We start from the raw sequence: 25,751 nt of genomic DNA, 5'->3' as shown, positions 1-25,751 counted from the left end.
TTATTTTTGGGCCGCCCCTTGACTTGTTAACAGGTAAAACGGCTCGGTGGATGCAATTGACTATATTGATCACATAAATCAATACCCTTGCAGTACCATATGCGTCACAGAAGCTGAAATCGTAGTGCTTTAGTTCGGTAGTTTCCGCAGTGTTCTCAATTGGCAGTACTGCGGCGAAGCAATGAAGTTGAATTTAGATCACTGGAGTTCAGTTACATGTGAAATAACGTTTAAAGAAAATATGCATCAGACTCATAATGTTTTTTATAAATAACACCAGTTAAAAATTACTCAAACGTCACACTTCCATAGATGCTGGAAAATTTGTCTCGTAAAGCAACTGAAAGATTTGTGCTTTGCACTGATACTGCGCTCCGGAAAAAAAATCACCGCGGTATCGAAAAACCACACCACACAGAGTTACAGTGTTCACCCATGCCGAAATATTGACAATTCTGGTGGTGGTCAAAAGAATTCGCCATCAGTGTATTCGTAGTAAAGTCATTACAAATGGAGCACTTTTCATACATTGCGTTTATGGTTTATTTTTCCGAATTTCTTTATTTGCATTATTTCGATCGCGTTATATCCGTGTTACGAAAACGACTTTCTCTTATAATCAAACGAGTTGTAGAATCCTTATGTAACTCGAACCCTGTATTACTCGAGTACAAAACACGGCATATGGCAGGGGATATAAAATTGTACGCTGCTGCTACTATGATTACTTTTAAATTCGAAATCTCACTTTATATAGCCTAACATATATTTTATTGAAGACAGCAGAAGAACCAGGCCATGCACAGTTCTTATTTTTATCCACCCATTTGACCTTGGAAACATGTGTTCCTCACATGATATCAACCTGCAGCCCGGAAGCCGTTTATTGTAAATACGTAAAATGACAGAAGGCGTGAGAAAAGTCCTAAAACTGCTTCCAAAATGTTGCCACAGTGCCACTGGCAAATGTTTCAATTCCCTACCGCTTATATAATATTTATCAGGTAGTCTGGAGCGAGCTAGTACTTCTTGGTTATGCAATTGTCTTACACCTAACAACAATCTCTTAATTATTTAATTTTATTAGACAATGTCTCTTACACCTACCGTTGTTCTGCCCATTATTTCACATGACGTCCATTTCTATTCGCAATCCGTTCGTAATCGATATTACTACCTTTCGAGTAATCGTGTCGCTTCCATTCTCAGGTTGGTGTATAGACCTATCACTTTATTTCTGTGACCAATTAACATCGTCACCGCCACTTTTGTTCTCGTATTTTCTCAATGAGGGAAGGTGATAGTGTCAAATATGTCAAGCAATTCCCCGTCCTTTATAGATCCAAAAAGTTCATTATCATGCTCACATAAATCCGCCACTGGGTCCTATTCTGAACCAAATGCATCCAGTCAACACCCTCAATCTACGTTCGTAGACCAAGCTTCATATACATACAGAACAAGAGGTAATATATAATAAAGTCGTTAAGATTCATCTACAAAGCGAAATCGTATCTTATCACCTGTAAAGTTCCTCCATGCGTTCCAGAACATTCTTATCAATGAGTTACTGTAGAATAATTACCAGGACGTTAAATGCCCGTCTCCTACCGATGAACGCGCTCAAGTCAAGTGAACAACCGCAAAGCCGAACATTGCTTGCAGCTCTTACAGGGGAACGGCGCTGCCAAGAGGGATGGAGGAGGGGGGGGGAGTGAGAGCGAAGACAGCTTCGAGAGCAACTCAAATACTTCATGGACACCCCCACCCCACTCCTCAAACTGACTGTGCAAAGGGAGGTTCGCCTTGACTCACCTCCATGCAACCTAATGGAAACAAAGTTTTTCTCTGGGAAAAGGTAGAACATCGCTTCGTAAATGGAAGTCACCCTTTCTTTTTTAGTTTTTTAGGTGGTGACGCTCGTGCGTGATCGAAAAACACCTTTTGAGACCATAAATGTCTGTCAGTAGCATTTCTCCTTGGGGATAGGCAAACGCATGATCAGGGTCACTGTTAGAACGCAATGTTGCTCAACAAACGACTCGGATGACAGTGCAAGAACTGCCTAAAGAGCAACACTGACCTCAGGCGTACATAAGTGCAACAATGGCCTAACTTATGTTGCATGCAGAACACCTGTGGAATGTCAATATACTCCAAACTTGTTAAGCACAAGGCCCTTACTTTGTTCAGCAAGATATCGTACCAATATCATGATTTTCAAACAACTTGGCATGTTTATATCATGGAAGTAGCGGGGCTCCAATTTAATTTCTAATTTCCTGCCATAACTTATCAACATGAAGCACAAAATTCTGAGATGGAAGAGATACTAGCGAAACGTATCGTAACAAAATTTGGTGTGGTATTCTTCGTCCTCTACTTTTACGAACTAGGCTTTATGGCCTGTTTCAATTCATAAATATTTGGGAAATTGTGAATCCGTATAGTTCAGACATTTGTCAGGTCTTCCTGAATAGGGCGATCTCTACCTGCATGGGGCATCACAACACAAAGAAACGCGGGCAAACGTCCATGCTTCGACTGGGATTTCAACCCATGTTTCCAGAGTTGGAGCGGTCAAAACTAATGCCTAAGACCGCGCAGCAACTGTGATGTGCTGCTGTCGAAAACATTTTCTGTTCACATAAGTAGAACGTAAAATGCAGAATGGCGACCGGGCGATATTCGTGTTTAGCCTTCGAACTGATTATGGTAACTGATTGACCATTGGAGCTAGGCATGTGAAACATTGTGAGATGGACCACAAACATACTTGGAAATTTTGTATAAGACAGTTTTTTATTTCAATGACAGTTGTTATTTGGGTGAGGGTCCGAAACTCTTATGCTATATCCCAACGTAGTCCTACCCGGAGCGTGTACCTCTGGACAACTGGATAATTAAGCAGTCTTATCATCGTGGTTTCTCCGTTGAAAAGCAGGCCCATAAATTGTCTGTGAATTCGACGCGAAGAACACTAACTTTGGGGTGGGACGAACTTGTTCTAGGCACTTGTGTGTCTTCTCTGTTCTCCACAAAACAATTTCTGAGCCATTCGTACACAGAAGGTCTGCTGGAACGTTTTTGTTGTAACGAGTGCGAAATCTTCTTTAAACTCACGTTGCTGACCTGCGTTCTGGAGAGCAGATAATTAGCTTGTGGATAATGGCTATCTTCCGAGCGAATATTTTTTCCTATACACCTTGTCCACCAACTACTACCACTGTACAAGATTTTAAAACCACTGTGTAACCTTGTAGAAAGAACAGAGTCGAACAATGCTGAAGGCTGTTTGTAGCGCGTTCTCATCTTGCAGATGGAGGGGGCGGTCTTCGACGTCATACAATCAACACAGTTTTACAACGCTGTTAAATAACTGAAGATTAAGTCAACCAATCATTTTTGTTAAGCAAGTTACTGGGCGAGATTTCAGGTTACTACGGCGACTGTTGTGGAATGTTGCACCATTTAGTCGGTTAATTTTTGCCAGACTACACCGCACAACATCCCAGACGATTACCACCTGCAAGCAGATTACCGTATGCAACATTCATCTTCTCGCACCAGCTCGCCACCCTGAAACAAATTACTGTGACAGGTGTGGGATCGAAGCATGGAGACCAATATGCCGCAGTCTGGCATGTTTTGTGATGCGTTCATTGCGTACAGTTGCTGTTCAGCTGACTGCCTGCACGTCCTGTGAGAGGCAAACAAGCGACTATAATTGATACAGTAGGGTGATCGATTCGGGTCACCTCACACAGTTGCTTCCGGGTGCTCGCCCACCAGCGTCGCTATCAGATACCCGATTTTTCTTATGCAATACATACATAACTGCAAAATCTCACTATACGTCAGCTTAAAAAAATAATAGTCGAATACTTTGATCTATATTAACAAGTTAAATTTGGTCTTATATTTAGAAATACAACAAACTAGCACAGCACCCACAGAGAAATTCGACATGCGCTACATTTTTTGCCAATATTTAGTGCGCTAAAGACTTCCACAAGCCTGGCCATTCGATACGTATCGCTGAATATCACAGGAAAAAATTATCCCCAAAACGAACACTTCACCGGGACTCGAACCCAGAACAGTTTTCAGGTTTACGACCATAAGTCATGTAAGTTTCTAACCGAAACGGAAAAACTTTGCCCGGGCGACGTTCTTTCGTCGTATTTAGTTTAAGAACAATAGAAATAATCTTCACCGGGAATCAAACCCAAGACAGTTTTTCGAAGTTGTGATCTTTGTTTCTGTAATCTATTTGAAGCAAACAAATCTGGTCTTTGCGCCATCTATCATGCTTAGTTGCGAAGCTACAAAAACAATCTTCATCAAGATTCGAACTTAAGGCAAAATTTTGGGGTTGTGGCCTTATTTTCTTCAATGTCCTCTTTGAGACAAAAAAACTCTGGTACTAACGCCGATCTTCTATCATGTTTATTTCTGAGCTACAGAAACCATCTTCACCATGAAGTAAACTCAGGACACTTTTCTTGCTTTCATCTTCCTACAATCTCTTTTTGGTATCAAGGAAATAGAATGCTAAGTTTGATGCAAATCAAGGTATCCATTCTTGATTTATAAACAAACAATAAAATAAATAAATATACCCATAATTTCAACATTATATACAAGATATACGTAATCTTACATTTTGATATATGTTCACACAAAATGTCATTACCATCAGACAGCTGAATATTGATATCAATTAATATTAATATTAAAACAAATTTCAGGATATTCCACAAGTATGATCAGTTTATATTCATCTCAGAAGTTCGCACAGTTGCCATATTGGTATTACTGCGAAGAACAACAAAACAAATTTTATCAAATTTGTAAGGGACTGCAGTAATGGTGCTGGATAATCCAACCTCAGGAGTACAATCCACAAGTGATGAATTGGGCTTCCAGCTTACAGACACAGACATTGACAACGTTGACATGAAATAAGACGGAAAGAAGAGGATCGGGGAGTACGGCAGGGACAAAGCCAACAGGAAAATTTGTACTGCCATGAGGAGTCTATAAACAGTTCATAAAAGCAAACAATCAATGCAAACTATTTCTGAAAATAAATGTCAGTTGTGTAAACAAACGTAAAGTAATTTCTGACATTTTGTAAATACAAGAAATTTAAAAAAGTCTTTACGCTAAAATTTTTTTTAATGGGGCCATGTTTTTATTGCATTACAGTAAAATTCTGTTATATCAATATTCGATATAGTGAAATATTTTTCTATAGGAGTACATGGTTGAACAATATTTTCATTACGCTAATGTTGTTATACTGTACTTCTGTTCATTATACAAAGACTTTAGTGTAGTTACAAGATAAAACATTCGCCATCTTTTATGGAATCCAAAAATCCATTAAGGTATTGCCATCATTATCTGTCCTCCTAGACCAAAATCATTATGTAAACAGTGAGGCGGCAAACACACCTACTCCCCTATATGAAGGGCAGTGCTGAAAAGTTCTGACGTATAGGGAATTGGTACATCATGAAGACAATCTTCAAAACAAAACATGCTCTCAGGAGATTGATTATGAGAACCAGATGGCCCATTGTGTCACAGCATCCGTTGCGAATGTCGAAGAAGCTGTGTTGGTGAAACAAGCAGACAGGTAGCAGTGGGAGTCCCTTAACATAAGCATAATCTGAGAAAGGGCTTCTAGAAAAATCTAAACTGGCCCAACAGGCCTATGAGAAAGGCCACTGAATACGCTGGGATGACGCCAGAATTTGGAAAATCGAGAGCAATAGGAGGTACAGAAAATATAAGGAATCGGTCCACATGGCGTGTCTAACCAAACTGATTGGCCAACCAAGCTTGGAGATTTCTCCTATGTGGACCCCTCTTATCAGCGATGAAGTTGCTAACTCACAGGGAGGATTGATAGACTCTCATTAACTTCCACTTAGGAGTTCATTCTTGGGCCACAGACGGCACTAGCAATGGACAGACGTGAAGTAAAAAGGGGTTCAAAGTTTGTCTCCATTGGAGTTTGAGATTTGGTTTGATGTATTTTGCCCTCCTCCACGTTATTTTGTGATCTTTGACTTTCGTACCTCTTCTATACTTTTTATTGTTATATCTTTCTATTGTCTCTTGTTGACAGAACCTCACCTCAGATGTTTATACTTGTTACTATTCTGACCCAGGTTCTACAGTGATTGAGGTCTTTCTAACAGACCCAACAGAGAAGGTGCCCCTGCCCCATATACCTGACACAGATGCACATTTAACCTTAGACGTTGAACAAAGCTTAAAAACCCAGTAAACTGAACCAATTCTTTTGTTATCAAAACTAGGGTGAAAATATGCACACTACAGAATGAAAAGGAATTATCATGAACGTGTAACAGCGAGACTATACAGACTAAGGGCTTTTTGCAGTTTCTCTCAATCCATCTAAAGAACAGTCCCAACCCATCTTTCATAAACATCCTGCCATGTGACACTAGGGTGCATAATAAATAAAGTATGAAAAGTTCTAGAAAGCAGCTCATTGTGCAAATACACACACGCGCAATATAACAATACTTCCCTATATGAAAGTTAAGTCTGAAATTCCTGTCTGTATATTTAACAAGGTAACTACAGATGTTCATTTATGTCTGAGAGCAAGATGCGAGTTGTATCTGACCAATATAAACCAAACACAAATTTTGTGAACACTTCTACAGGACCTTAAATAAATATTAGGTCTCAGCTCAATAGCTGAAGAATATGGCATACAAACATAAGATGAAGCAATGGACAAAAACATGCAACAGGAAGAAGGGACATAGAGTTGCATCATGACCATAAGATACTTGGATTATGCATATATACAGTAAAGCCCTCAAGTTGGACACTTTTAATTGGAACTGGCGAATATCCTATAATTTTACATATCCACAATACCCTATATCTTGGACACCCCTTTATCCTGGAACTTGGTCACCCCTTTTGTTGTAAGTTGGACAGGTGCACACATGCACTTAGCTTCAATGCTTTTATGGGAAGCGTTTACAGTTAGTATTTTGTTGTTTTGAATTTCTGACTGATGAATGCCTCCTCTCTGGATGATTTGCTTATGGTTGAAGGTGTGAGACATTGAGCACATCATTGGAATGCAGTTAAAGTGTATAGTTATTCCTTTGTTAAACCCTTCACTGGAGTTTTAACTTTGTCAGTACTGTGCTTGCAACTGAGTTAAACGGTGTTAACAGAAATTGGAACGGTATGCTTTCGTTCATAATCAACCAGGAATGGTTGAAAATTTATTCGGATTGCGGCAAAAATTAGAAAGAGGATGGCAAATTCCAAGATAAAAGCAAAAAAGCAGTGTCTTGTGACAGACTTTTTTACAAGAAATAAGTGACATCATATGTTAAGTTAATGTCGTAAGTACAATTAAAAAAATACATTCTGAACATTTAAAATTTCATTGAGGCTGGGGTGTAATGTGCAACCATGAAACCATGTCTACACTTGTGCGCTTTCATTTTCAACTTTCAATTCAACTCTCGTTTAGGGCATGCCTTTGTTGAATACGTCAAAGGCATGCCCCTAGCTGTCAACACTACGCTGCCATTTGTCAGACATTTTTGTTAACAGGAGAGAGGAACATGTCAGACACAACTTTACATTTCGGTATAAGTGCAGCATATTTAGTTATCACAGGTGCAAGAAACAGAAAAGAGCAATGGCAGCGATGCATATGGATGAAGGATTATTTAAAGAAACAGAATTTTGGAATTCTGAAGTCAAAGCACAGTTTTGTTTTGTTTTATTAGTGTAGTCTCGATGGTTTTGGTCCCATAATAGTTTAAACGACCTGTAAATGTCGATAAACAACAAAGTTTCTTCTTCCGAAAACGTCATCTTGTAGAGGAAGAAGACGCGAGACGCACAGCGTGTTGAAACAAAACCCACTCAGGCTGGGAACACGTGCAATGAGGCATGCACTGCTAATACTGTTTCCGTTCAACTCTTTTCAGGCATGCGTCGACGCATACGTTACGTGCCCAATTGCTTGCGCTATAACGCATGCCCTTGATGAACGTAAAAGCGCACGAGTGTAGACATGGCTTGAGAGTGGATTCCAAAAGATTATTATTATTGTCATTAATTCTTAATTCCAGCAAGCCTACAATAGTTAGATTATGTAAGTAATCGTTGTCGGTAAATGTAAAGTATTGGTGCCCTTCCTTTTGAGCTTATCCATGCAAGTTTAATTTAGTGAAAACAAAATTTGTAAAAATTTAATTTACCTTTTGATTTTTCTTATCAATAATTTCCTTTTTGGGAACGGCTCCATAATACTTTATAATTACCACATTGTCATTACACAACAATTTGAAAGGATGATTTTCCCCTTTCCATCTATCCTGGACACCTCTGTAAGTTGGATATATTATCGTGGAACTGCAAGTGTCCAAGTTAGAGAGGTTTTACTGTATATAGAAAACATCTAAAATAACAAACCTACCTGACTAAAATAAAATAATGGTAATGACCGAGTACAAGAATAAAGATCATGTGTTTAAGATTTGATTCTGGACATCGAAGCCGAATATACTAAGTGATAAGTTTACAATGGCACTTGTGAGTTAATTTTGCAGTAGACTATAACATCGAAAACCTTCCAATTGACTTGGTATTTTCTCAAGAAAGAAAAACCAAGAAAACAAGAGTAATTATGTCACTGTTGCTTTTCTGGATTGTAAACCTGTGAGAACTTGAAGGGAAATACCATTTTGGATGAACACACTGTCTTCATCTTTGCACACTGAATGTATACAGAATTACTTCGTTATTTGATTTCATAGTTTTTCTCTGTGTATCTTTTATCTCTTATGTTGCTCTTATTTTAATTTTATTTATACTACAGTACTACCTTAACAGCATTTTATTTTGATAGCAACAGTGTTCTGAACGTTTGGCCACAGAAAATTGAACCCTATGTACAAAATGTTTCAGTCATGCTTCATTCTGACGACCATCAGTAGTAGTATGGTTAAACATGAGTCTGGTCAGCTGAATTTTATTTCATCAATAAATGCTGAAGGCTGAAGCTTTTGTGATCATCTTCTCTTCTCTTCACCTCAACTCTTTCCTTTCTTGAACCTATGCCGAGCTTGAGCTTTAGTGTACGATTGATATGTTTTTTCCTCTTTAACAGTGTCATTTGTGTCAACAGACTGGGATTCCTTATCATCTGAAAAATATAAAAACATTTATCTGAAGTCCCAAGACACAAAAACTATGCAGTGTAATCAAGAGGTCCATAGTTAAAATTTCAGCCCTAAGGCCAACCAGTTCTGACTGAGGTTTCTTTGGTATTCCTCAGTCCATTCATCTCAAAATGCATGATTTGTTATTTTGCATACCTCAATGGCCTTCAGTTAACTGAACCAAATGACACTAAGCTCATTACAGTATAGATATCACACACTATGTAGTCAGAAAATATTGTTCTTCTTATTCCATTAAATATTAGAAGAGGGCTGGAGGATACTTGACACAGCATAAGGAAATGTGAGATTGTGATTTGCTAAAAAAAGGGAAAGCGACAAATATTTAAGGTATGCCAGCGGCTCAGTGAATTCAGCAGTAAAGTACTAACACCCAAAACAAGAATATTATTTCTGACCTCGAAGAAAATCCAATGGGGGCTCCAACAATGCTTCTCTTTGGCATTTCATATAGTAACGCAAGCCTCGCGCAACTCCATAACCAATGGCAGCTACGGCAACAGTCAGCAACGCCATCAGAATAGGATGCTGTAATATCAAGAGATATATGTGTCACAAATGAGAAATAATTTTTAACTTCATGTTTGTAATCCGTATGGTGGTAAGGTATAACCAAATGTACATATGGGAAATTGAAAAAATAAGGTAACAAGCACTCCTACATGATAGACTTTATTCTTAAACAGATGCATATGCATCACACAAAAAGATTGTACAAATCACTTTACGACATCAAGGCATGTATCCTGCCATGAAAGATGTGTGTGTCGATCATCTTAAACCAGGAAATAACAGCATGTCGCATGTCCCCACGTTTCATTTTGATCTGCAGGAGATGTACTGTATGCCCACGAATTCTTCATGAGGGAAGAATGAGCATTCAATACTGTTAACTGTACAACCTGGAGGAAAGTTTACGAATGGATCACAAAATTCAAAGGAGGGCAGTGTTCTTGGCGTTGCAGCAGTTTGTAGGTAGTCATACAAAGGAACAAGTTAAAATTTTTAAGTCATTTAATCAGTGAACACACAGCAACTGACAACTTGAAGACAATTCATCTGAAAGGAGCATGTACTAGGGGAAACAAATGTGTGCAAGAATGGCTTAAGTCCCAACCAATTTAATTTTCATGAACTCAAGAAATTTGTAAACTATCAGACCACCTGCAATGAAAAGCAGCAAGGATATTAACATATGTATGATTATTTTGTGAACTCCTGTGGTAAAACTGTACATAATTCTGTCAATTTTCTTCATGTACTATTTTGTGTCTAACTGTGAAGTTACTTACCACTAAAGTTGGTTTATGGGTTAGAATATTATCAGCTATCACAATGATAACTCCCATGATGATGCCAACACCAGCTCCAAGCCATGGGATTTGATCATCAGCTAAAACAAAATACCTTCATTCAGTTTGTCTAAATAACAAAGGCCACAAACAAAATGAAAGAAACTAGTTAATAACAATTATGCACATACATTCTCTTTTTACTTGACCTAAGATAACTGCAGGATTTGACTCAATAATGCTATAAACACAAACAATACAACTAATAATTAATTATAAAAATACAGAAAAAATCTTTCACATATTTCAAAACCTAACTTCATGGAGCAGAGTCCTTCTTGAGAAGCTAATAGTTGCTCAGCCAGTAAAGAAATTTCCAGCCATTTATAAAACTTGCAGGTACCATTTTCACAAGATCCTGCCACATATTTCAGAACCTGTTTTCTGTAAGTGGTAAAGGTAAAGTTGTCCCTGGTGGTTAATTATGCATCAAACCAAGCAGACGTACAGGGGTAATGATATTATGGGTTCTGGAGATCATACAATCTTTTACAGTAGCCAAGACACACATAAACTTGAAACAAGATTTGTGGTTTTGAGGTACTTGGTTTCTAAATTCACTCCTGTCAATGAAAGATTGTACATCCTGAGGATAAGGGGTAAACTGTTAAACATATCACTTATATGTGCACATACTAACATAAGAGGCAGAGGAAGAAATCAAAGATTTTATAAACAACTAGAAAATATTTATGATAACCTGTCCAAATATGATGTAAAGATTCTCCTAGGAGATATGAATGCCAAAATTGAAAGAGAAGGGCCCTTAGACCAACTATTGGGCCACATAGTCTGCATGAATTACCTAACAATGGCATTAGGCTTGTAGATTCTGCAATATGTAGAGGCATGACAATAAGCAGCACATATTTTCAGCATAAGGACATACATAAAGCAACCTGGGTTTCACCAGACGGCAGCACCTTCAATCAAATTGACCACCACTGTTTGAACGACAGAAAACATGGAACTAACATAATGGATGTGAGAAGTATGTGTGGGGCAGATCGTGAAACCAATCACGTCATGATCCTCATAAAATATGGGTAAAGAACAGCAAATATCAAGAATGGAAAAAAGTGTGAAGGAGAGAAAGTTTGATTATGAAAAACTTTACAGGGATGAGATGACTTCAAAGATATGTGGAAGAGATAATCCAGAACGCAAAACGAGAGGAGGAGAAACGCAAGGAAGGAACGGAAGAAAGTTGGCAATCAATGAAATGGATAGTAACATCAGCAGAAATAGTGCAAGATTATGAGAGCAGGGAAAAGGAAACTGATCAGTTTGATGATGAGTGCAAAAAAGCAATTGAAGAAAGAAATGGAGCCAGGCTGAAAAAGCTTGGAAGAACAGCAAAAGTGAGCACAAATGAATATAGTGAGAAGAGGAAAATGGTGAAAAGAATATGTAGGAGGAAAAAAAGGGGAAAAGGTTCCTAAAGATAGAGGAGTTATCAGAGAAAAAGGAAAGTAGTAAACTATTTGGAGAAGAAAATATAATCATGAAAGGTCTTCAACCATGCACAAATTATTGGAAAGATATAGGAAATATGGATAGAATATTAGACTGTTGGGCAGAGGAAGATAAGCCTGAAGATGAGGAAGAGGTGGTTTTCCAAGGCCCAGAAATGGAAATTGAGAAGCCAATGTATGCAGAAGTGGAAAGATCTGTTGACACTTTGAAGAAGAACAAAGCTCCAGGCGAAGACAGAATAAAGGCAATGCTGTTACTGTATGAAAAATAATACACAAATTCACCATAAAAATATACTGATATTTGAGTTTCCAAGTGTATATGTCTTGGAGAATTAACAAAAGAAAATTATTGTGTGAAAAACATAGTACAAAATGACAATGTTAAGAGGTTAACATTCCAGTAGAATTATAATACTCAATTAAAACTACAGTACATACTCATATTTTACTTCAAACAGTTATCTAATTTTGAATTAATATTTTATAAACATACCTCTGCTCCAAGTTCTCAGAACATACTACAACAGTGTACAAGCAGATCCATTCTATACGTTAGTAAAGGAAAAGAAGGCTTTCTGAATACTGTCATAATTCTGACCAAAAAATTACAACTTATGGCCACAGCATATTTCTTTCCTACCAATAAAATATATCTAAACAATACCTCTTCTATCTTTCTGCCTCTCTTTGGATGTCTTCACTATAGCTTCTAATATACTTGGGTCATTGGGCTGCAGTTTTAAAGCATGACCATAAGATATTAGAGCATCTGAAAAGCGGAAGGTAGAAAACTCCACCTCAGCCTTCCGAAAGTAACCCTGTAAAAGAAAAACAATCAGAACCTGCCCATGCAATGAAAATAAGTCACGTTTAACAATCAAACAGAAAAAAAGATTATGCTACCTTTGCCCAGTCTGGCTTCAGCCTTATTGCTTCTTTGGCATCTTCAATTGCAAAATAGAACTGTTGCATTTTAAGTAATGCAAGTGACCTATTGCTATATATAGAATAATTGAAGGGATCCAGTTTAATAGCATGGGTGTAATGAAAAACAGATTCTGCATATTTCTTATTCCGCACACACTCATTTCCCTTCTCCTTCAGCTCCTGAACCTGCAACATATGTAGAATTGTTCAATTATTTCTAGTTGATATAAAATTTTTCATCCTCTCTGGTATGAGAATCCTATATTTGTAAATATTTGCAACTAATGCACTTCAATGCATAACAACTTTTTTTGGTACATACATAGCAGCATCAGTTGACTAAGAAATATACTATGTAATATTTCTGTCTAAATTCAGCGCCCATTTCTCATCCAAGTCTCCTGATTAACTGCTAGATGGCTCTGGCAGTCAAATCAGGATTGAGTAGCAATTGTTCAGAGTCGGTGGGCTGGTCACTCACTACTCATAAATGCACATTTCAAAGACTAGGAAACCTCCGAAAGGAGGCGGCGATGACCCACTACTGGGTTGTAGAGCCAAGAAACAACAACAATATTTCTGTCTGTTGTGTGAGATAATAATATTACAGAGTATATATTCCATAGAAACTCCACAAGAGAATAATGAATATGAAATTAGTCACACTAAGAAACTTTTCTCTCAAGTCAAGCTTTCTCCCACATGTTAAAATTTCTACTGCATGTTAAACACAGCACATAATTCCATTTCAAATACAGAATGACTCATCAAGTTCCTCTTATCCTTATACTTAAAGACATTCAACTTGTTGGAACATTTCTCCTCATGGAATTCTATGAACACCAGTTTATCATAAGACTGACCTCTGTGAAATTTGATTGATGGCAGGCAATCTACTTCTTTCCAAAAAACTAACCATAAATCGCTTACTGACTCAGACCAATTTACAGTTGTAGGATTTGAGGTTTTCATGGCGGTGAGTCTGAAGATGGCTGTCTTCTGGGTTGTTGCTTCGTGAAGTCTGGTAGAAGCTGCTGCCTCAATCATCAGGGTGATGAGTCACTGCCCTATTAATGGAGGCAGCATGGGCCTCTGAAACACTGGTAAACTTCTACCAGAATACACAGCACAACCCAGAAGACAGCCATCTTCAATTCACAGTTGTTCTTCAAACGGTATGCTTGTACACAACTGGAAAGCTGGAGTGTGGAATGCAATTAGTGCTTGAAGAATAGTAACAGTTTTCCTTGGCCAAACAGTAAATTCCAAATGTTATGTACGATCAAGTCTTTCATTCCTAATTGTGCAAATAACTGAGGATGAAGAAACATAAGAGCATTTCATGCAGGACAATGATACAACCCACATATCTAATAAGTCTATGACTGCATTACCTAAGTTTTTGCTGAATGAATGATGCGTCAATGTGGAATGCCCACTCACATGATATAAATCCCTGTGGCTTTCATTTGAGACACAATAGGGGATAAAGTGTGAATAAATCTATGTCAAAATGAGAATTGAAGGAAAACATTTAGCAGTAAATGTATGATCTTCCAAGACAACAATTTCACCGTATGTCTGGAAACATTTTTTCAAGACGTGAGATCTGCACATAAAGAAGAAGTCGACACTCCGAGTGTCATACTTCATGAACCAGGGTGTCATACTGTGCCTCAAACAACTTGGCTTCTCCTACTCCACTATGCGTAACAGTACGGAGCCCGGACTCATGATAAAATATACACTGTATTAAGTACAATTAAACAAGAAAAGTAGAATATAAGACAAGAAAGGTCATCTCATGTGAAAAATGAACATTATTTACCTCTTCAGCTGAAGCCATGCTTTCCAACACAAACCATCCGGAATCACACAATTTATTAACTGTGATACTATAGTGTGTCAGTCCCGGTCTTGCTAAGTTGGTACTGCCTGGATGCACAGCAGAGAGAACAGTCTCGATAGTGATGGTCCGCACTTTTATAATCGGGTGTAAATAATGTAACGTTTGAAGACGAATGTTTGGTAATATGTGACATAGATATGTAAATTTACTAGTGAAATTATGTATACGTTCTCTGGCACGTTATGCAGTAGTTTCTTTTATACGCTGTGCATTTGAAGGGCTTTATTGATGAAGATTTCCGTCTTCTGGGTTGTTGCATTGTGTAGTCTGGTCGATGTTAACCGACGTTTCAGAGGTCATACTGCCTCCGTCATCAGGGCGATGAACTGCGCTCTTTTCTACATTTAAATCGAGCATACATACGATTGTCAATAATAAATAACATCTTTCTCCAGAAATATATGCAGTTGTCAGACTCATTCCTTGAGTGTGGCACTAAATGGTTGAAAAAAATATGGACATTATTTGTTTAAATAAAATATAAATTGTGAGCTCCTACAGGGATGTACAACTAGATGGCTTATGGAATCCAAAGGTTCATCACCAATATAACCAAAGCCCCCCAGTTCACATATCTTGCCTCATCCATGTATGCCATGCCCATGTCATTCTTCTAGACTTAGTCACCCTGACAATGTTGGGGTAGGAGTACAAATTTTTAAGCTCATCATTATACAGTTCTCTTCATACCCTATCCTTTTCTTTCCAAGACCCAAATATCCTCAACACCCTTTCCTCAAACACTTGCAATCTATGTTCCTCCCTCAGAGTGAGAAACCATGTTTTGCACCCATGCAAAACAACAGACAAAATTATTGTTTTGTATATTTTAATCTTTGGGTTGTTAGAATTCAGATGGGAAGACAAAATATTTTTAAGCGAGAAGAAGCAAGCATTTGTGGAATTTAGTCTCCTCGTAATTCTCTCATGAATATCGTTAAAACCAAGGATGTACTCATTTTAAAGGTAGTATTGCCCTGACTCTATAAATAAAAGTTTTGCCATTATACTAACAAACACTGCAAAGTTATGCTATTTTAGGCTGTCATTAAAATTACATTTGGATCTGTGTTGGTTGATGTAATATTTTCAAACTGATGGATTGACATGGACAGACCAATCCCATGGCCCCTAGATCACCAGACATTGCTCTGATGGGTTTTTTCTGTGGGGTTACATAGAAGATTTGGTTTACCAAACATCAGTAATTTGAGTACAATTGCTACAGTTAAACCACAAATGTTGGAAAATGTATGGCGTGAGTGTGAATATCGTTTGGACACTTTAAGCACACATGTAGAAGTTTATTAATAATATAACAAAACTTTGTGTATATATATCTACTTGTTTAAAACTGTTTGTGATTACCAGTGTTTAATAAAAAATATATCACACTAATCAGGGTAGTCATTTACGGACACCTTGTATCATTTCAAAATATCCCATTAGAAATAAATCACAATTGGCAATGAACCAACTGAAGAAGTCTCAATGTTAAATAAAAAGGTAATGATATATCCTGTGACATCAATACAGATATTCAAATTAAATTAGCCAAATTCCAGCCCTTATATGGAACAATAGAGAGCACTTCATTCAAAGACAGTATGCTAAAATTGTATATAGTATTAGCTGTTCATATTTTAATTTGTGGGACAGATTCAGTCATCAGAAATGCATCTCCTTCACCAAATAAAAGGATGCACACTAATGGATCATCTTACAAATGAATCCATCAGAGATCTTGGGATATTTAAAATACAAGGTAAGATTGAAGAGTATAGGAATCAATGGATTCAACATGTAAACAGGATGGGATGGATGACGTGACATCCCAAAAATAGCATACAAATAATAATGAGGAGGAGTAAGATTTATTATGCCTACTTCATTTTCTACAAGAACGGCTTAAGTCAGTAATCACTCGCTACGTTTGATGTAAGCCCTTGTTTACGAACAAAAAATGTTCTATTTGTCAAATGGGGAAAAAAGCCACTCAAGGTATTTGTAAATAATAGGTACTGAAACTACGTATTAAGACAAGTTACAGCAGGCAACATATTCTCGTCCTCCAGTGTTCTAATATTTACTGTCGAATTCAACATTGAAAAGATGTTAATAACCCAGCAGCAATGTATATAGATAGTTATAAAGATTAAAAGGACCCGATCATAGCAACACGGCGAGGACGACAGGGCAATCAATGTACAATATTATTCTGTACCGAGTAATTCTTAATTACGTACAATAAATAAAAGGATAGTGTTCTGCTCCTACAATTAAACCAATAAGATCCTATAAACATATGGTCGCAACCGCTTTGTTAGTGAGCTATGGCAACATCTCGCAAGGTCGAGGCATCAGCTTGTTTAGGCAGGATTAACTGGCGATTTCCTTACAGGACCAGATGTGCTGCTACGTCAGCTATCGGGGACCTCCACCTATTTGCATTTTAACAGAATTACTACCTGGATGATGTACCACAGGCAAGAAGATGATGACGATCTCAGATGTGAGCCAGAACAGACTATTTAACCTATCCCATGAAGCTGTTGATGATTTTTGATGGGAAACAGGATATGGCATGAGATGAAATGTGGATAGTTCATATTCAGCTATAGCTTTGAATATCTAGGAGAAAATTATACTTAGGTCAACAACAAAATCAAAAGCTAAAACAATTTATGATGCTGCATGCATATAAGTAATAGTTTATTTTTTTGTGTATTTTTCTTGTTTACAGGAGTCCCATGGGACACAATTCCATGTTTTGAACAAAACTTGCATTAAATTAATAATTTTCTTAAAAAAAAAAAGATTCCCAAGTGGCATATATATATATACATAGATATTTGCCTGTTCTCGTGTCTTTACATAGCAGCCCACATACTAATCACATCTTTGCTTCATTCCCCCTCCCCAAATTTCCACACAAAGAATAATATGTATATGTTTTGTGCATTTCTTAAGCTGGTATGATAAACTACAAATTGAATTTACTTCCCATTTTAGTACTTGAAAGTTGCTACCAAGTTAGGCAACTTCAACATTTCACTATATTACAAGACACCAGTAACAAAACACTGAAACACTAGGAATTCTGTAACAATGTACAGTTTCAGTACATGAAAGTTATGTGAATAAACAGTCAAATATCACAGCCAAGTTATTAACCCATTATTGCAACTAACAGATATTACAGACAAGAACATTTTGACAACACTAACAATCTGTTCATTCTTTCAAACAATGAAAAAGGAATATTTTACATTCTGACAGACTGAGCAGGTTATAAGCGAAGAGCACTGATGAATCTCCAAAACTGAAAAGACAATTTGAAAATGTATTTTCAAAATAAGCAAAAATAAACACTTGACAAGTTTTTTCTTTGTCATGTTTAAAATAAGCCAGTTCATGCAAATGAAGTTCCCTGAATTAAAGAATATTAATCACAGTGGGAAGAACTAGGGAAGGAGAGGGCCATTCGCCCCTCAGAACTTTTTCCATTTACATGGAATTCAGTGTTCTGCACCAGTTTGCTCCCTTGATTTAGAAAAAAAAAAAACTATGATCATATGGAGAGCTACATTGCTGATTACGATCCTGTCTGCAAATTACTGAATCTGCCTTCAAATTATAAATAAATCGAAGAAAATAGTATTTTATTCACAATGAGCAGTGGTGTTTATGTCATTTCCCAGTAGTTGATACATCTGTATTATTGATGGGAAGACAAATTCAATATGTATGGACATTATGGATGTTGGAAATGAAGTGCGGAATTTATTCATTTATAGTAAAGTATGCACTGAAAGTAAATGGTCACCACTCTGTAACATTTTAAGTATTTCCCATATTATCAATTGTAAAAATAGCTCCCCAATAAAAATATATTTTAATGCTAGTTCAAGTGTTAATGCTGTCTTTATTTTATTGAACTTTATCTAAATATCCACTTTTTAAGTTGGCACCTTGATGAAGAATAAGACTTCAGCAGTACTAAGTTGTATACTAAGAGCTACTCACATGTTCAGTGATTTAGCAACACCCAGAAGATACAAAATGCTTCACTAGTGAACACTAATATTGCTGACACATATTAAAATGGAACAAAGGCAATTACAAATTAACAAAAATATTTCCATTCTCAAAATGGCAATTGCTCTATGTCATTCACGTAATTAGGTTTACTGATACTGAAATTTTGATACATACTAATAAGTAAATGATTTAATGGTATTTTAACATACAAAACTGGAGAAATCATTTTCCAATTCTTTCATAAATACTTGTTTTAAATGGTGGTGGCTTCACTGCACCTTTTATTCCTCCAGTGCATCGAGAATATTACACCTCCTCATGTATATTATGTTCTTTTGTGTGCAAAATCATATTAGTCATAAAATCAAAAGTACATTTGAAGGAAAACCATTTTATATTGAAGAGAAGCATATATATGGCACTGAACACAATTTGGTAATATACCAACAGTTTCAGTACTAGTTTCATATGTCACTACGACTTTTGTTTCTCAGAATTATGTATGCAATATTAAGCTGCAGGGAGGATTTTCTACAACTTTAACACATTAAATATAATAAAAATCACAAGTAAAACTTAACTTTTTATTATATGATGTCCAAGAAATAGAATATGTTTTGATGATGTTCTAAGAACTTCTCTTATATGTCAGCTTAAACATGTACCTCTCTTTGCAACCAATAATTTTTAGAAAATTTAATTTTGCCTAGCAATGAAAGCTCTTTACTTAGTCAGTACATATGTATCCATCACATAAAGTGAAGTGGACAACTTTTGTTCCAAGTATTACAAACATTAATATCAGCAAAATTTCCTTCAAATCCAAGGATAACAGCCAATGCCAAGGGAATTGGTCAGCATGTTAATTCTAAATTACAAAGTCTGAGACTGTACATTTTAAATTCATTTTAAAATGGAAGAAAATTATGAAGGAAAATTTGTTGATGTAAAACAGTTTTTGTGTGCAAGGAACAAAAGCAAACTCACATCCAATGATGTGCAATATCAGTCCTGTAGTTTGAAAACAATAAACGTGTGGCTCAAAAACTTGAAACAATTTGTTATCTACAGCAGTCGTTTATACATATAATCAAACCTTTACATTCAAATAAATTAATTATCCAGCTCATAGTAACAATCCACTTTGCCACTTGGGAACAACAAGCAATGTACACTGTGCTTATGCATGTAGACTAGGGGGTGGTATATTACATACTATTTATATATATCTTGCATTCAGATTTAGCTCCTTATTTCCCATCAAGGCTGCAACATCAACAGAATGATGGAAGATAACTGAGGCAACTAAAAACCATGCACTGGCAAGAGGAAGAACAATTAGAAATAAACACAATTTTTAAGATGAAAATAATGATTCATATATTGTATGATTTCCAAATTCAATCTAGTAACAGATTTTAACAATGTAGAAAGAACCAAAACATTTTTGAACTTAGAACCTGTAAGTTTAACAACTATAAACTGCACGTAACACAATATATTCGTTTGTATAACATGACCTCATACTATTTAAAACTAAATTCACTAAGTGTCATATTTGGTGAAATAGCACATGTACTCCGGAGATCACGTATATACATCTTTACTGCACACTTATTCACTGGTAACTAGAAGGTACTAAGTGTCATATTTCTACTAAAATCAGTATTTTCTATTTCCTGTTTTTCAAAACTGTTCAAAGTTATATGGCGCTTCATATTCGATCATTTTTAACACCAACCTAAAATGCTCCCTATGAACAATCTGCAACCTTCAATACATCCTGTGCAATGTCAACTTTACTGGCTAAACACTGATGTTATTGCTTAGTAATGCTTATGTATGATAAATATGATAATATGACAGAAATGTATTATTCTTTGATTACAAGACAAAAATTCTGTTTACGCCTTAAATATTTTGTGTGAATCATATAACTTATGATGAAAACCCAATTATTTTTTAATTTTTGAGTTGTAAACTGCTGTGGTCTTTTTTGTTTTGGTTTGTACGAAATTTGGAAGGAATTATATACAATTTCCACATGTTTCTTTCTAGTAGTTCAGTCACATTGTGGATACATCAATCCTGCTATGGACAGACTAAACGTGCTATAATTATACTGCACCTGAAACCAATTTTTTTTTTTAAAATCAGGAACTTCACAGGTGGCGTTCAATAATGTAATCTCCACTCCGTTTTCTAAAATAACCCCAAAAATAACATTTGTTATTGTTTTAATTCCATTATTAGAAAAGGGGGCCCATATAAGTACCTGACCCATTATACATGTTGATAAATACATACTCATACATGCATTACAGTTCTCCAAAAACAAACCCACAATCTATTATTATGTGAAAATATAAGATTTTTAGCAATCTATATGCATTGCTAGTCACCAGAATAAAAAAAAAATACCCTAAAACTCCATACCACTGGATCTCTTTTCACATCTGTAAGTACAACACAAAACTGAATTCCCTCTTCCTTACACATACTAAGTATTCTTAAACATTCCATGTCTGACACTTTTTTTTGGGGGGGGGGGGGGGAAATTATTAGTACATAAATGTACCAATGAACTGAGAATGATTTGCATTTTGGTATAAAATAAGTATGAAAAGAATCCTCAAGTTGATAACAACTAACTGATTTGAAGCCCTTAAATTAAAATCTGATTCCTTCATTTTCATTTACATATAAAGCATAAATCAATGGTCCCATGAACTGGTATCAACTTCAGTATCTAAACCTCCAACAAGAAAAGCAATGAATCATCATAATCATCATAATTCTGCACATGCACAGTGTACAAATCACTAATTGTAACTTCACACCAAGCCCATTCATGCCATCAGTATTGAGTGTAATTTCTCAAGGTCATCACACCATAATCACTGAGCTTCACAACTCCACATCGATGAGCAGACACCCATGTGTTGACTTAAAGTATGTAGTAATTACACAACCCCCGGACTAAAAAAAGGTTCTTTTTTTTACTTTCTCTTGCAAAATTTCATATAGCAGAACACAATAATGAAAAACACAAAATTATATTATTATATGTGATAATTTTATAAAACAATATACAGACAATTATTTAAAAGCCTAAGTCAGGGATCAATCCGGTCGTCACCAAGTATTCAGGCCAGGGCACAGATGTAAAATGAGGCCATTGGAAACATTCGTTTCCATTTTATCTACGTATACAGTATTGTAAGCACAGTTGCCATAATGCAAAAAGAAAAGAATCACAATCCCTTCTCTATTATAAATAGGAAGAAAGACTTTGTCAACAGGAGATGGACAAGATGAGATAACATAACTCCTCTGGACATTATCTCTTCCACAACCAAGCAATAACTCTGTATAGCAGTAATTGCATACATTGTTTAACAGTATTCTTTCCCCCCCAAAATTTTGGCAACGATGGCAGGATATATTTTTCTTTCTTGCGCTGGCATCAGTTGAAGATTTACTGCAGGTATGTGGCATCTAACCACAGGAATGAGCATCCATCAAAAAACATCACAGTCAAAAATATAATATGTATAGTATGGTAGTTCTAAGTGGTCTCACAACACTTGTTTCAGTTACTCACACGTCCTCACTCATTCACTCACACATTTGTCCAGAACACAGCCAGAGATAATTGAGTGATAAATCTAACTAACACCGTTGCTGCAGAACACTGCCTACCATTCATTATGTATTTAAATAAAACCTTTCCAAAATAAGCAATGTTTATTCTGGGTGTACACCAACCCCAGAAAATAAAACTGAATTACTTCTCTACCTCTGAATCAAGAATTGCACTTCACCTTTCACATACCACATATCAGTATGCTATGAAAATATATTAATCAGAAGTGCATCTTCATTAAGTAATTTTAAGTGTCATCTTTCTATAGAAAGATAACAAAGTGCGTAAGTCCGATGTTGAGGTAACCGACAAAATATGTGCAGAAAGTCAAATGACTTGTAGCTAATGAATTATATTTATATATAAAACCAGCCAATCCATGTAATGCCATTTCATAAGATTTAAGCTAAAAATGCCCAAATGCCTAGGTACACTAGACAGCTGTGTGCACAAGATTCAATGCAAACCGAGCTTTGGTTCCCAGTTAACAACTGCAGAATATACTGTTCAGTGTTGCGGTTCCTTAAACTTAATTTCTTTGTTGTAAATTTCCAAAACTTAACAATTTCCTTTCAATCTGGTTTCAGTGCCATCCTCCAAAGACCACACATACTCATGGAAAAATGCCTTACAGTTTTTGCTGAATTTGCTGGTATAAAATTAAACAGCTAGTGTGACGACTATATAATCTTCATGAATGATACATATTTCTCACCACTTGTATTTGTAATCATGATCAGTGGACAGCTAAATGGAATAATCCAAAATTACATTTGTTGGATGTAGAATATAATTTCATTGACACTGGCACCTCTTTCAATTTTAAAAAATAATTTCACCATATAAGGAAGGGGAATATTTTCAGGCACAACAAACTAGACTATACAAAATCACATACATGTTAATTTGAATGCTGCGCGTTCAGAAGTGGCATGACATTTCAATGCCAACTAGTTGGTAACACCCTCAAGGAGTCATGCACATTCCATCATTATATTCTAATCCCTGTAATGAACTAATTCCATAATTATGAAACAAATGCACATGTACTAAACAAAAAACCAGTTTCCTCAAAATTTCTTGCTTAGCAAGAGGAAACTGAAATTACAGCAACTGTGCATGGACCCCATACCAATCATTTCTGCTAATCTCTATTCTAACAGACATACTGAAGATAATGGCAAGGGAAAGCGGTTCCCCCAAAATGTTTATATATACATAATGCAACTGATACTAAATAATTTCATTGGAAGCATTTTTTTTTATTTTCAAAGACAACATTGGAAGCACTAAAATACAGAGACTCTTACAAAACTGGAGCAATATGGTAACTAAATTTTCATCAATTATCTTCCTGTCATGATAACATGACTACGCATAATTTAATAATTGGCTGTGTCTGGCTCAATCAGCCCCTTCTTCCAAACTAAGCTACTAGAAGAACTTCCCTAAGTAATTCTGGTGATGGTAAGATTGCCTGCTGCAATATGCTAAAACAGAGAAAATCACAACTTCGACAGCAGGAAGAGAGCGAGGCTGGCACGAGCATTTTAATCTCACCAAGTGTCTATAATTCTCACTGATTTGCAGGCCACAATGTAGCAAAATACCCATGCCTCCTCTCCATTAACTTCAGGGTTGCTTGCACTGGTATGTTCAGAACAGAGACCTATGTCATGGCAATATTCGGTAAAATATTATAGAAGGGAAAAACAACATAACTGGTGCAAACACATAGTCTAGCAGAGTATGGAATGCCAACACAACTAAAAACAATTATACTGAAGAGAAATGACACAACAAAAATCGCACAGAGTTTAGTCACAAGTGAGTATACAGAGCCCAAAATGAAAGGAAACAATGGAAAGGAAAACATAAAACAGTGATGATAAAACTGAATCCACAAGTCATACGTTAATTTAACTGTGATAAAGTACTTGGATCCAAATCCAACATTAGTCCCTTAATGGACAGAATCAGCATTACACTTTCAAATAAATAAATTTATCAAATCTACACATCCCATTTCCAGTTCTCCACTTCCTGAAGTGCAAATTACAATTAATTTGAAGTTGTATATTACACAGCTGTCTGTGCCCAAACTACAAGAATCTAATTATTGCAAGCACAATTTATAAAGATTTCTTGTAAGAATGTAATAGCTTAAACAGAACTCAATAAATACTAGATACATGGGATATTGATGTGTACACAATGTTTCATTAATAATATGTACACCAAAATGACTAGTGATTAAGCAAGCAGGAAGGGCCACATGTAAATGTATACTCAACTCACTTGTGGACCTCTCCACCCCAAAAGGAAAATTAATTTTATGTGAAGATAAGCTACCCACTGCTCACTTTCAAAAGTATTTTGCAATGAGCCATTTACATTTCCTTTCATTTTAAGCATAATGTAACAAACAAAACTTGGCATTTACAATAACACAGAACAAGTAAAGGTCATATGGCTCACATGTCACAGAAGAAGAAAGAAGACCATCAGCTATTACTCGGTACAATCACTAATTTGTTATGGTTGTGGCAGGGGGTGGCAGTGGTGATGTTTAGGTTGGTGGTGAGGATGAGCGAGTGCGATAATGAATTCCATAATAAAACTCAACCCCCGAGATTTCTTTTTTGTCTTCTGGCTTGAAGTTGTCGTTGGCAGAGAGGGGTGGCAGCAGGCAGCAAGGAAAGTAGTGGTGGCACCGGGTTCGGAGCCAGGGGAGGCCAGGGTCAGTAATGCTCGCCACCTGAGGCACCTGCAGAATCATACTCCAGCACCAAGCGCTTTATATGTGACAACTTCTCGTGCAAGTACTGAAACCTACGTTTCGCCTCCTGGAACTTGATATCACGCTTGTTTTCCAGGTACTCTTGAACTATTTGGTTCTTGATGTCCTACAAAATAAAAAAATGGACTTATGTTTCAAATCCCACATTTAAACATAAACTATATAAATAAAAAATATTGATTTGATAGACACAGGTGAAATGGTCAAATACAGCCCTCTGTTAGTCCCCTTGCAACTTTAAATAAGAATGAACTGTCCACATCATGGGTTTCTTCCACAGTGAATGAGAATAGAACCAAATCAGAGAAGTGTTAAAATTATTTTAAAACATATGC

The 25,751-nt window shown here is 36.4% G+C and overlaps 2 protein-coding genes across 2 annotated transcripts in view; both read right to left on the bottom strand.

Annotated features, from left to right (window-relative positions):
* Positions 1 to 4,427: 4,427 nt before the first annotated feature.
* On the bottom strand, positions 4,428 to 14,966 carry LOC110838725 (hsp70-Hsp90 organising protein-like). Its single transcript, XM_022082229.2, has 6 exons — positions 14,849 to 14,966; positions 12,997 to 13,206; positions 12,758 to 12,911; positions 10,556 to 10,656; positions 9,662 to 9,791; positions 4,428 to 9,226 (listed from the first exon to the last, which is right to left on the bottom strand). The coding sequence occupies exons 1-6, from the start codon at positions 14,864 to 14,866 to the stop codon at positions 9,114 to 9,116; spliced, it is 726 nt and encodes a 241-aa protein (XP_021937921.1). The 5' UTR covers positions 14,867 to 14,966; the 3' UTR covers positions 4,428 to 9,113.
* A 2,644-nt stretch (positions 14,967 to 17,610) lies between these two features.
* Su(Tpl) (Suppressor of Triplolethal) overlaps positions 17,611 to 25,751 on the bottom strand; it is a 160,161-nt gene continuing 152,020 nt past the window's right edge. Inside the window, exon 10 of the mRNA XM_087340694.1 lies at positions 17,611 to 25,522. Coding sequence (XP_087196820.1) covers positions 25,358 to 25,522 — 165 coding nt within the window. The 3' untranslated portion in view covers positions 17,611 to 25,357. The remainder of the gene's footprint in view (positions 25,523 to 25,751) is intronic.

The sequence above is a fragment of the Zootermopsis nevadensis genome, unplaced genomic scaffold (assembly GCF_977971745.1).
Source record: "Zootermopsis nevadensis isolate Lab colony 2312 unplaced genomic scaffold, Znev_1.0 Znev_ptg000061l, whole genome shotgun sequence".
NCBI lineage: Eukaryota > Metazoa > Arthropoda > Insecta > Blattodea > Termopsidae > Zootermopsis > Zootermopsis nevadensis.
Note: the sequence above shows the minus strand (reverse complement) of the source record. Positions and strands in the feature narration are given on the sequence as shown.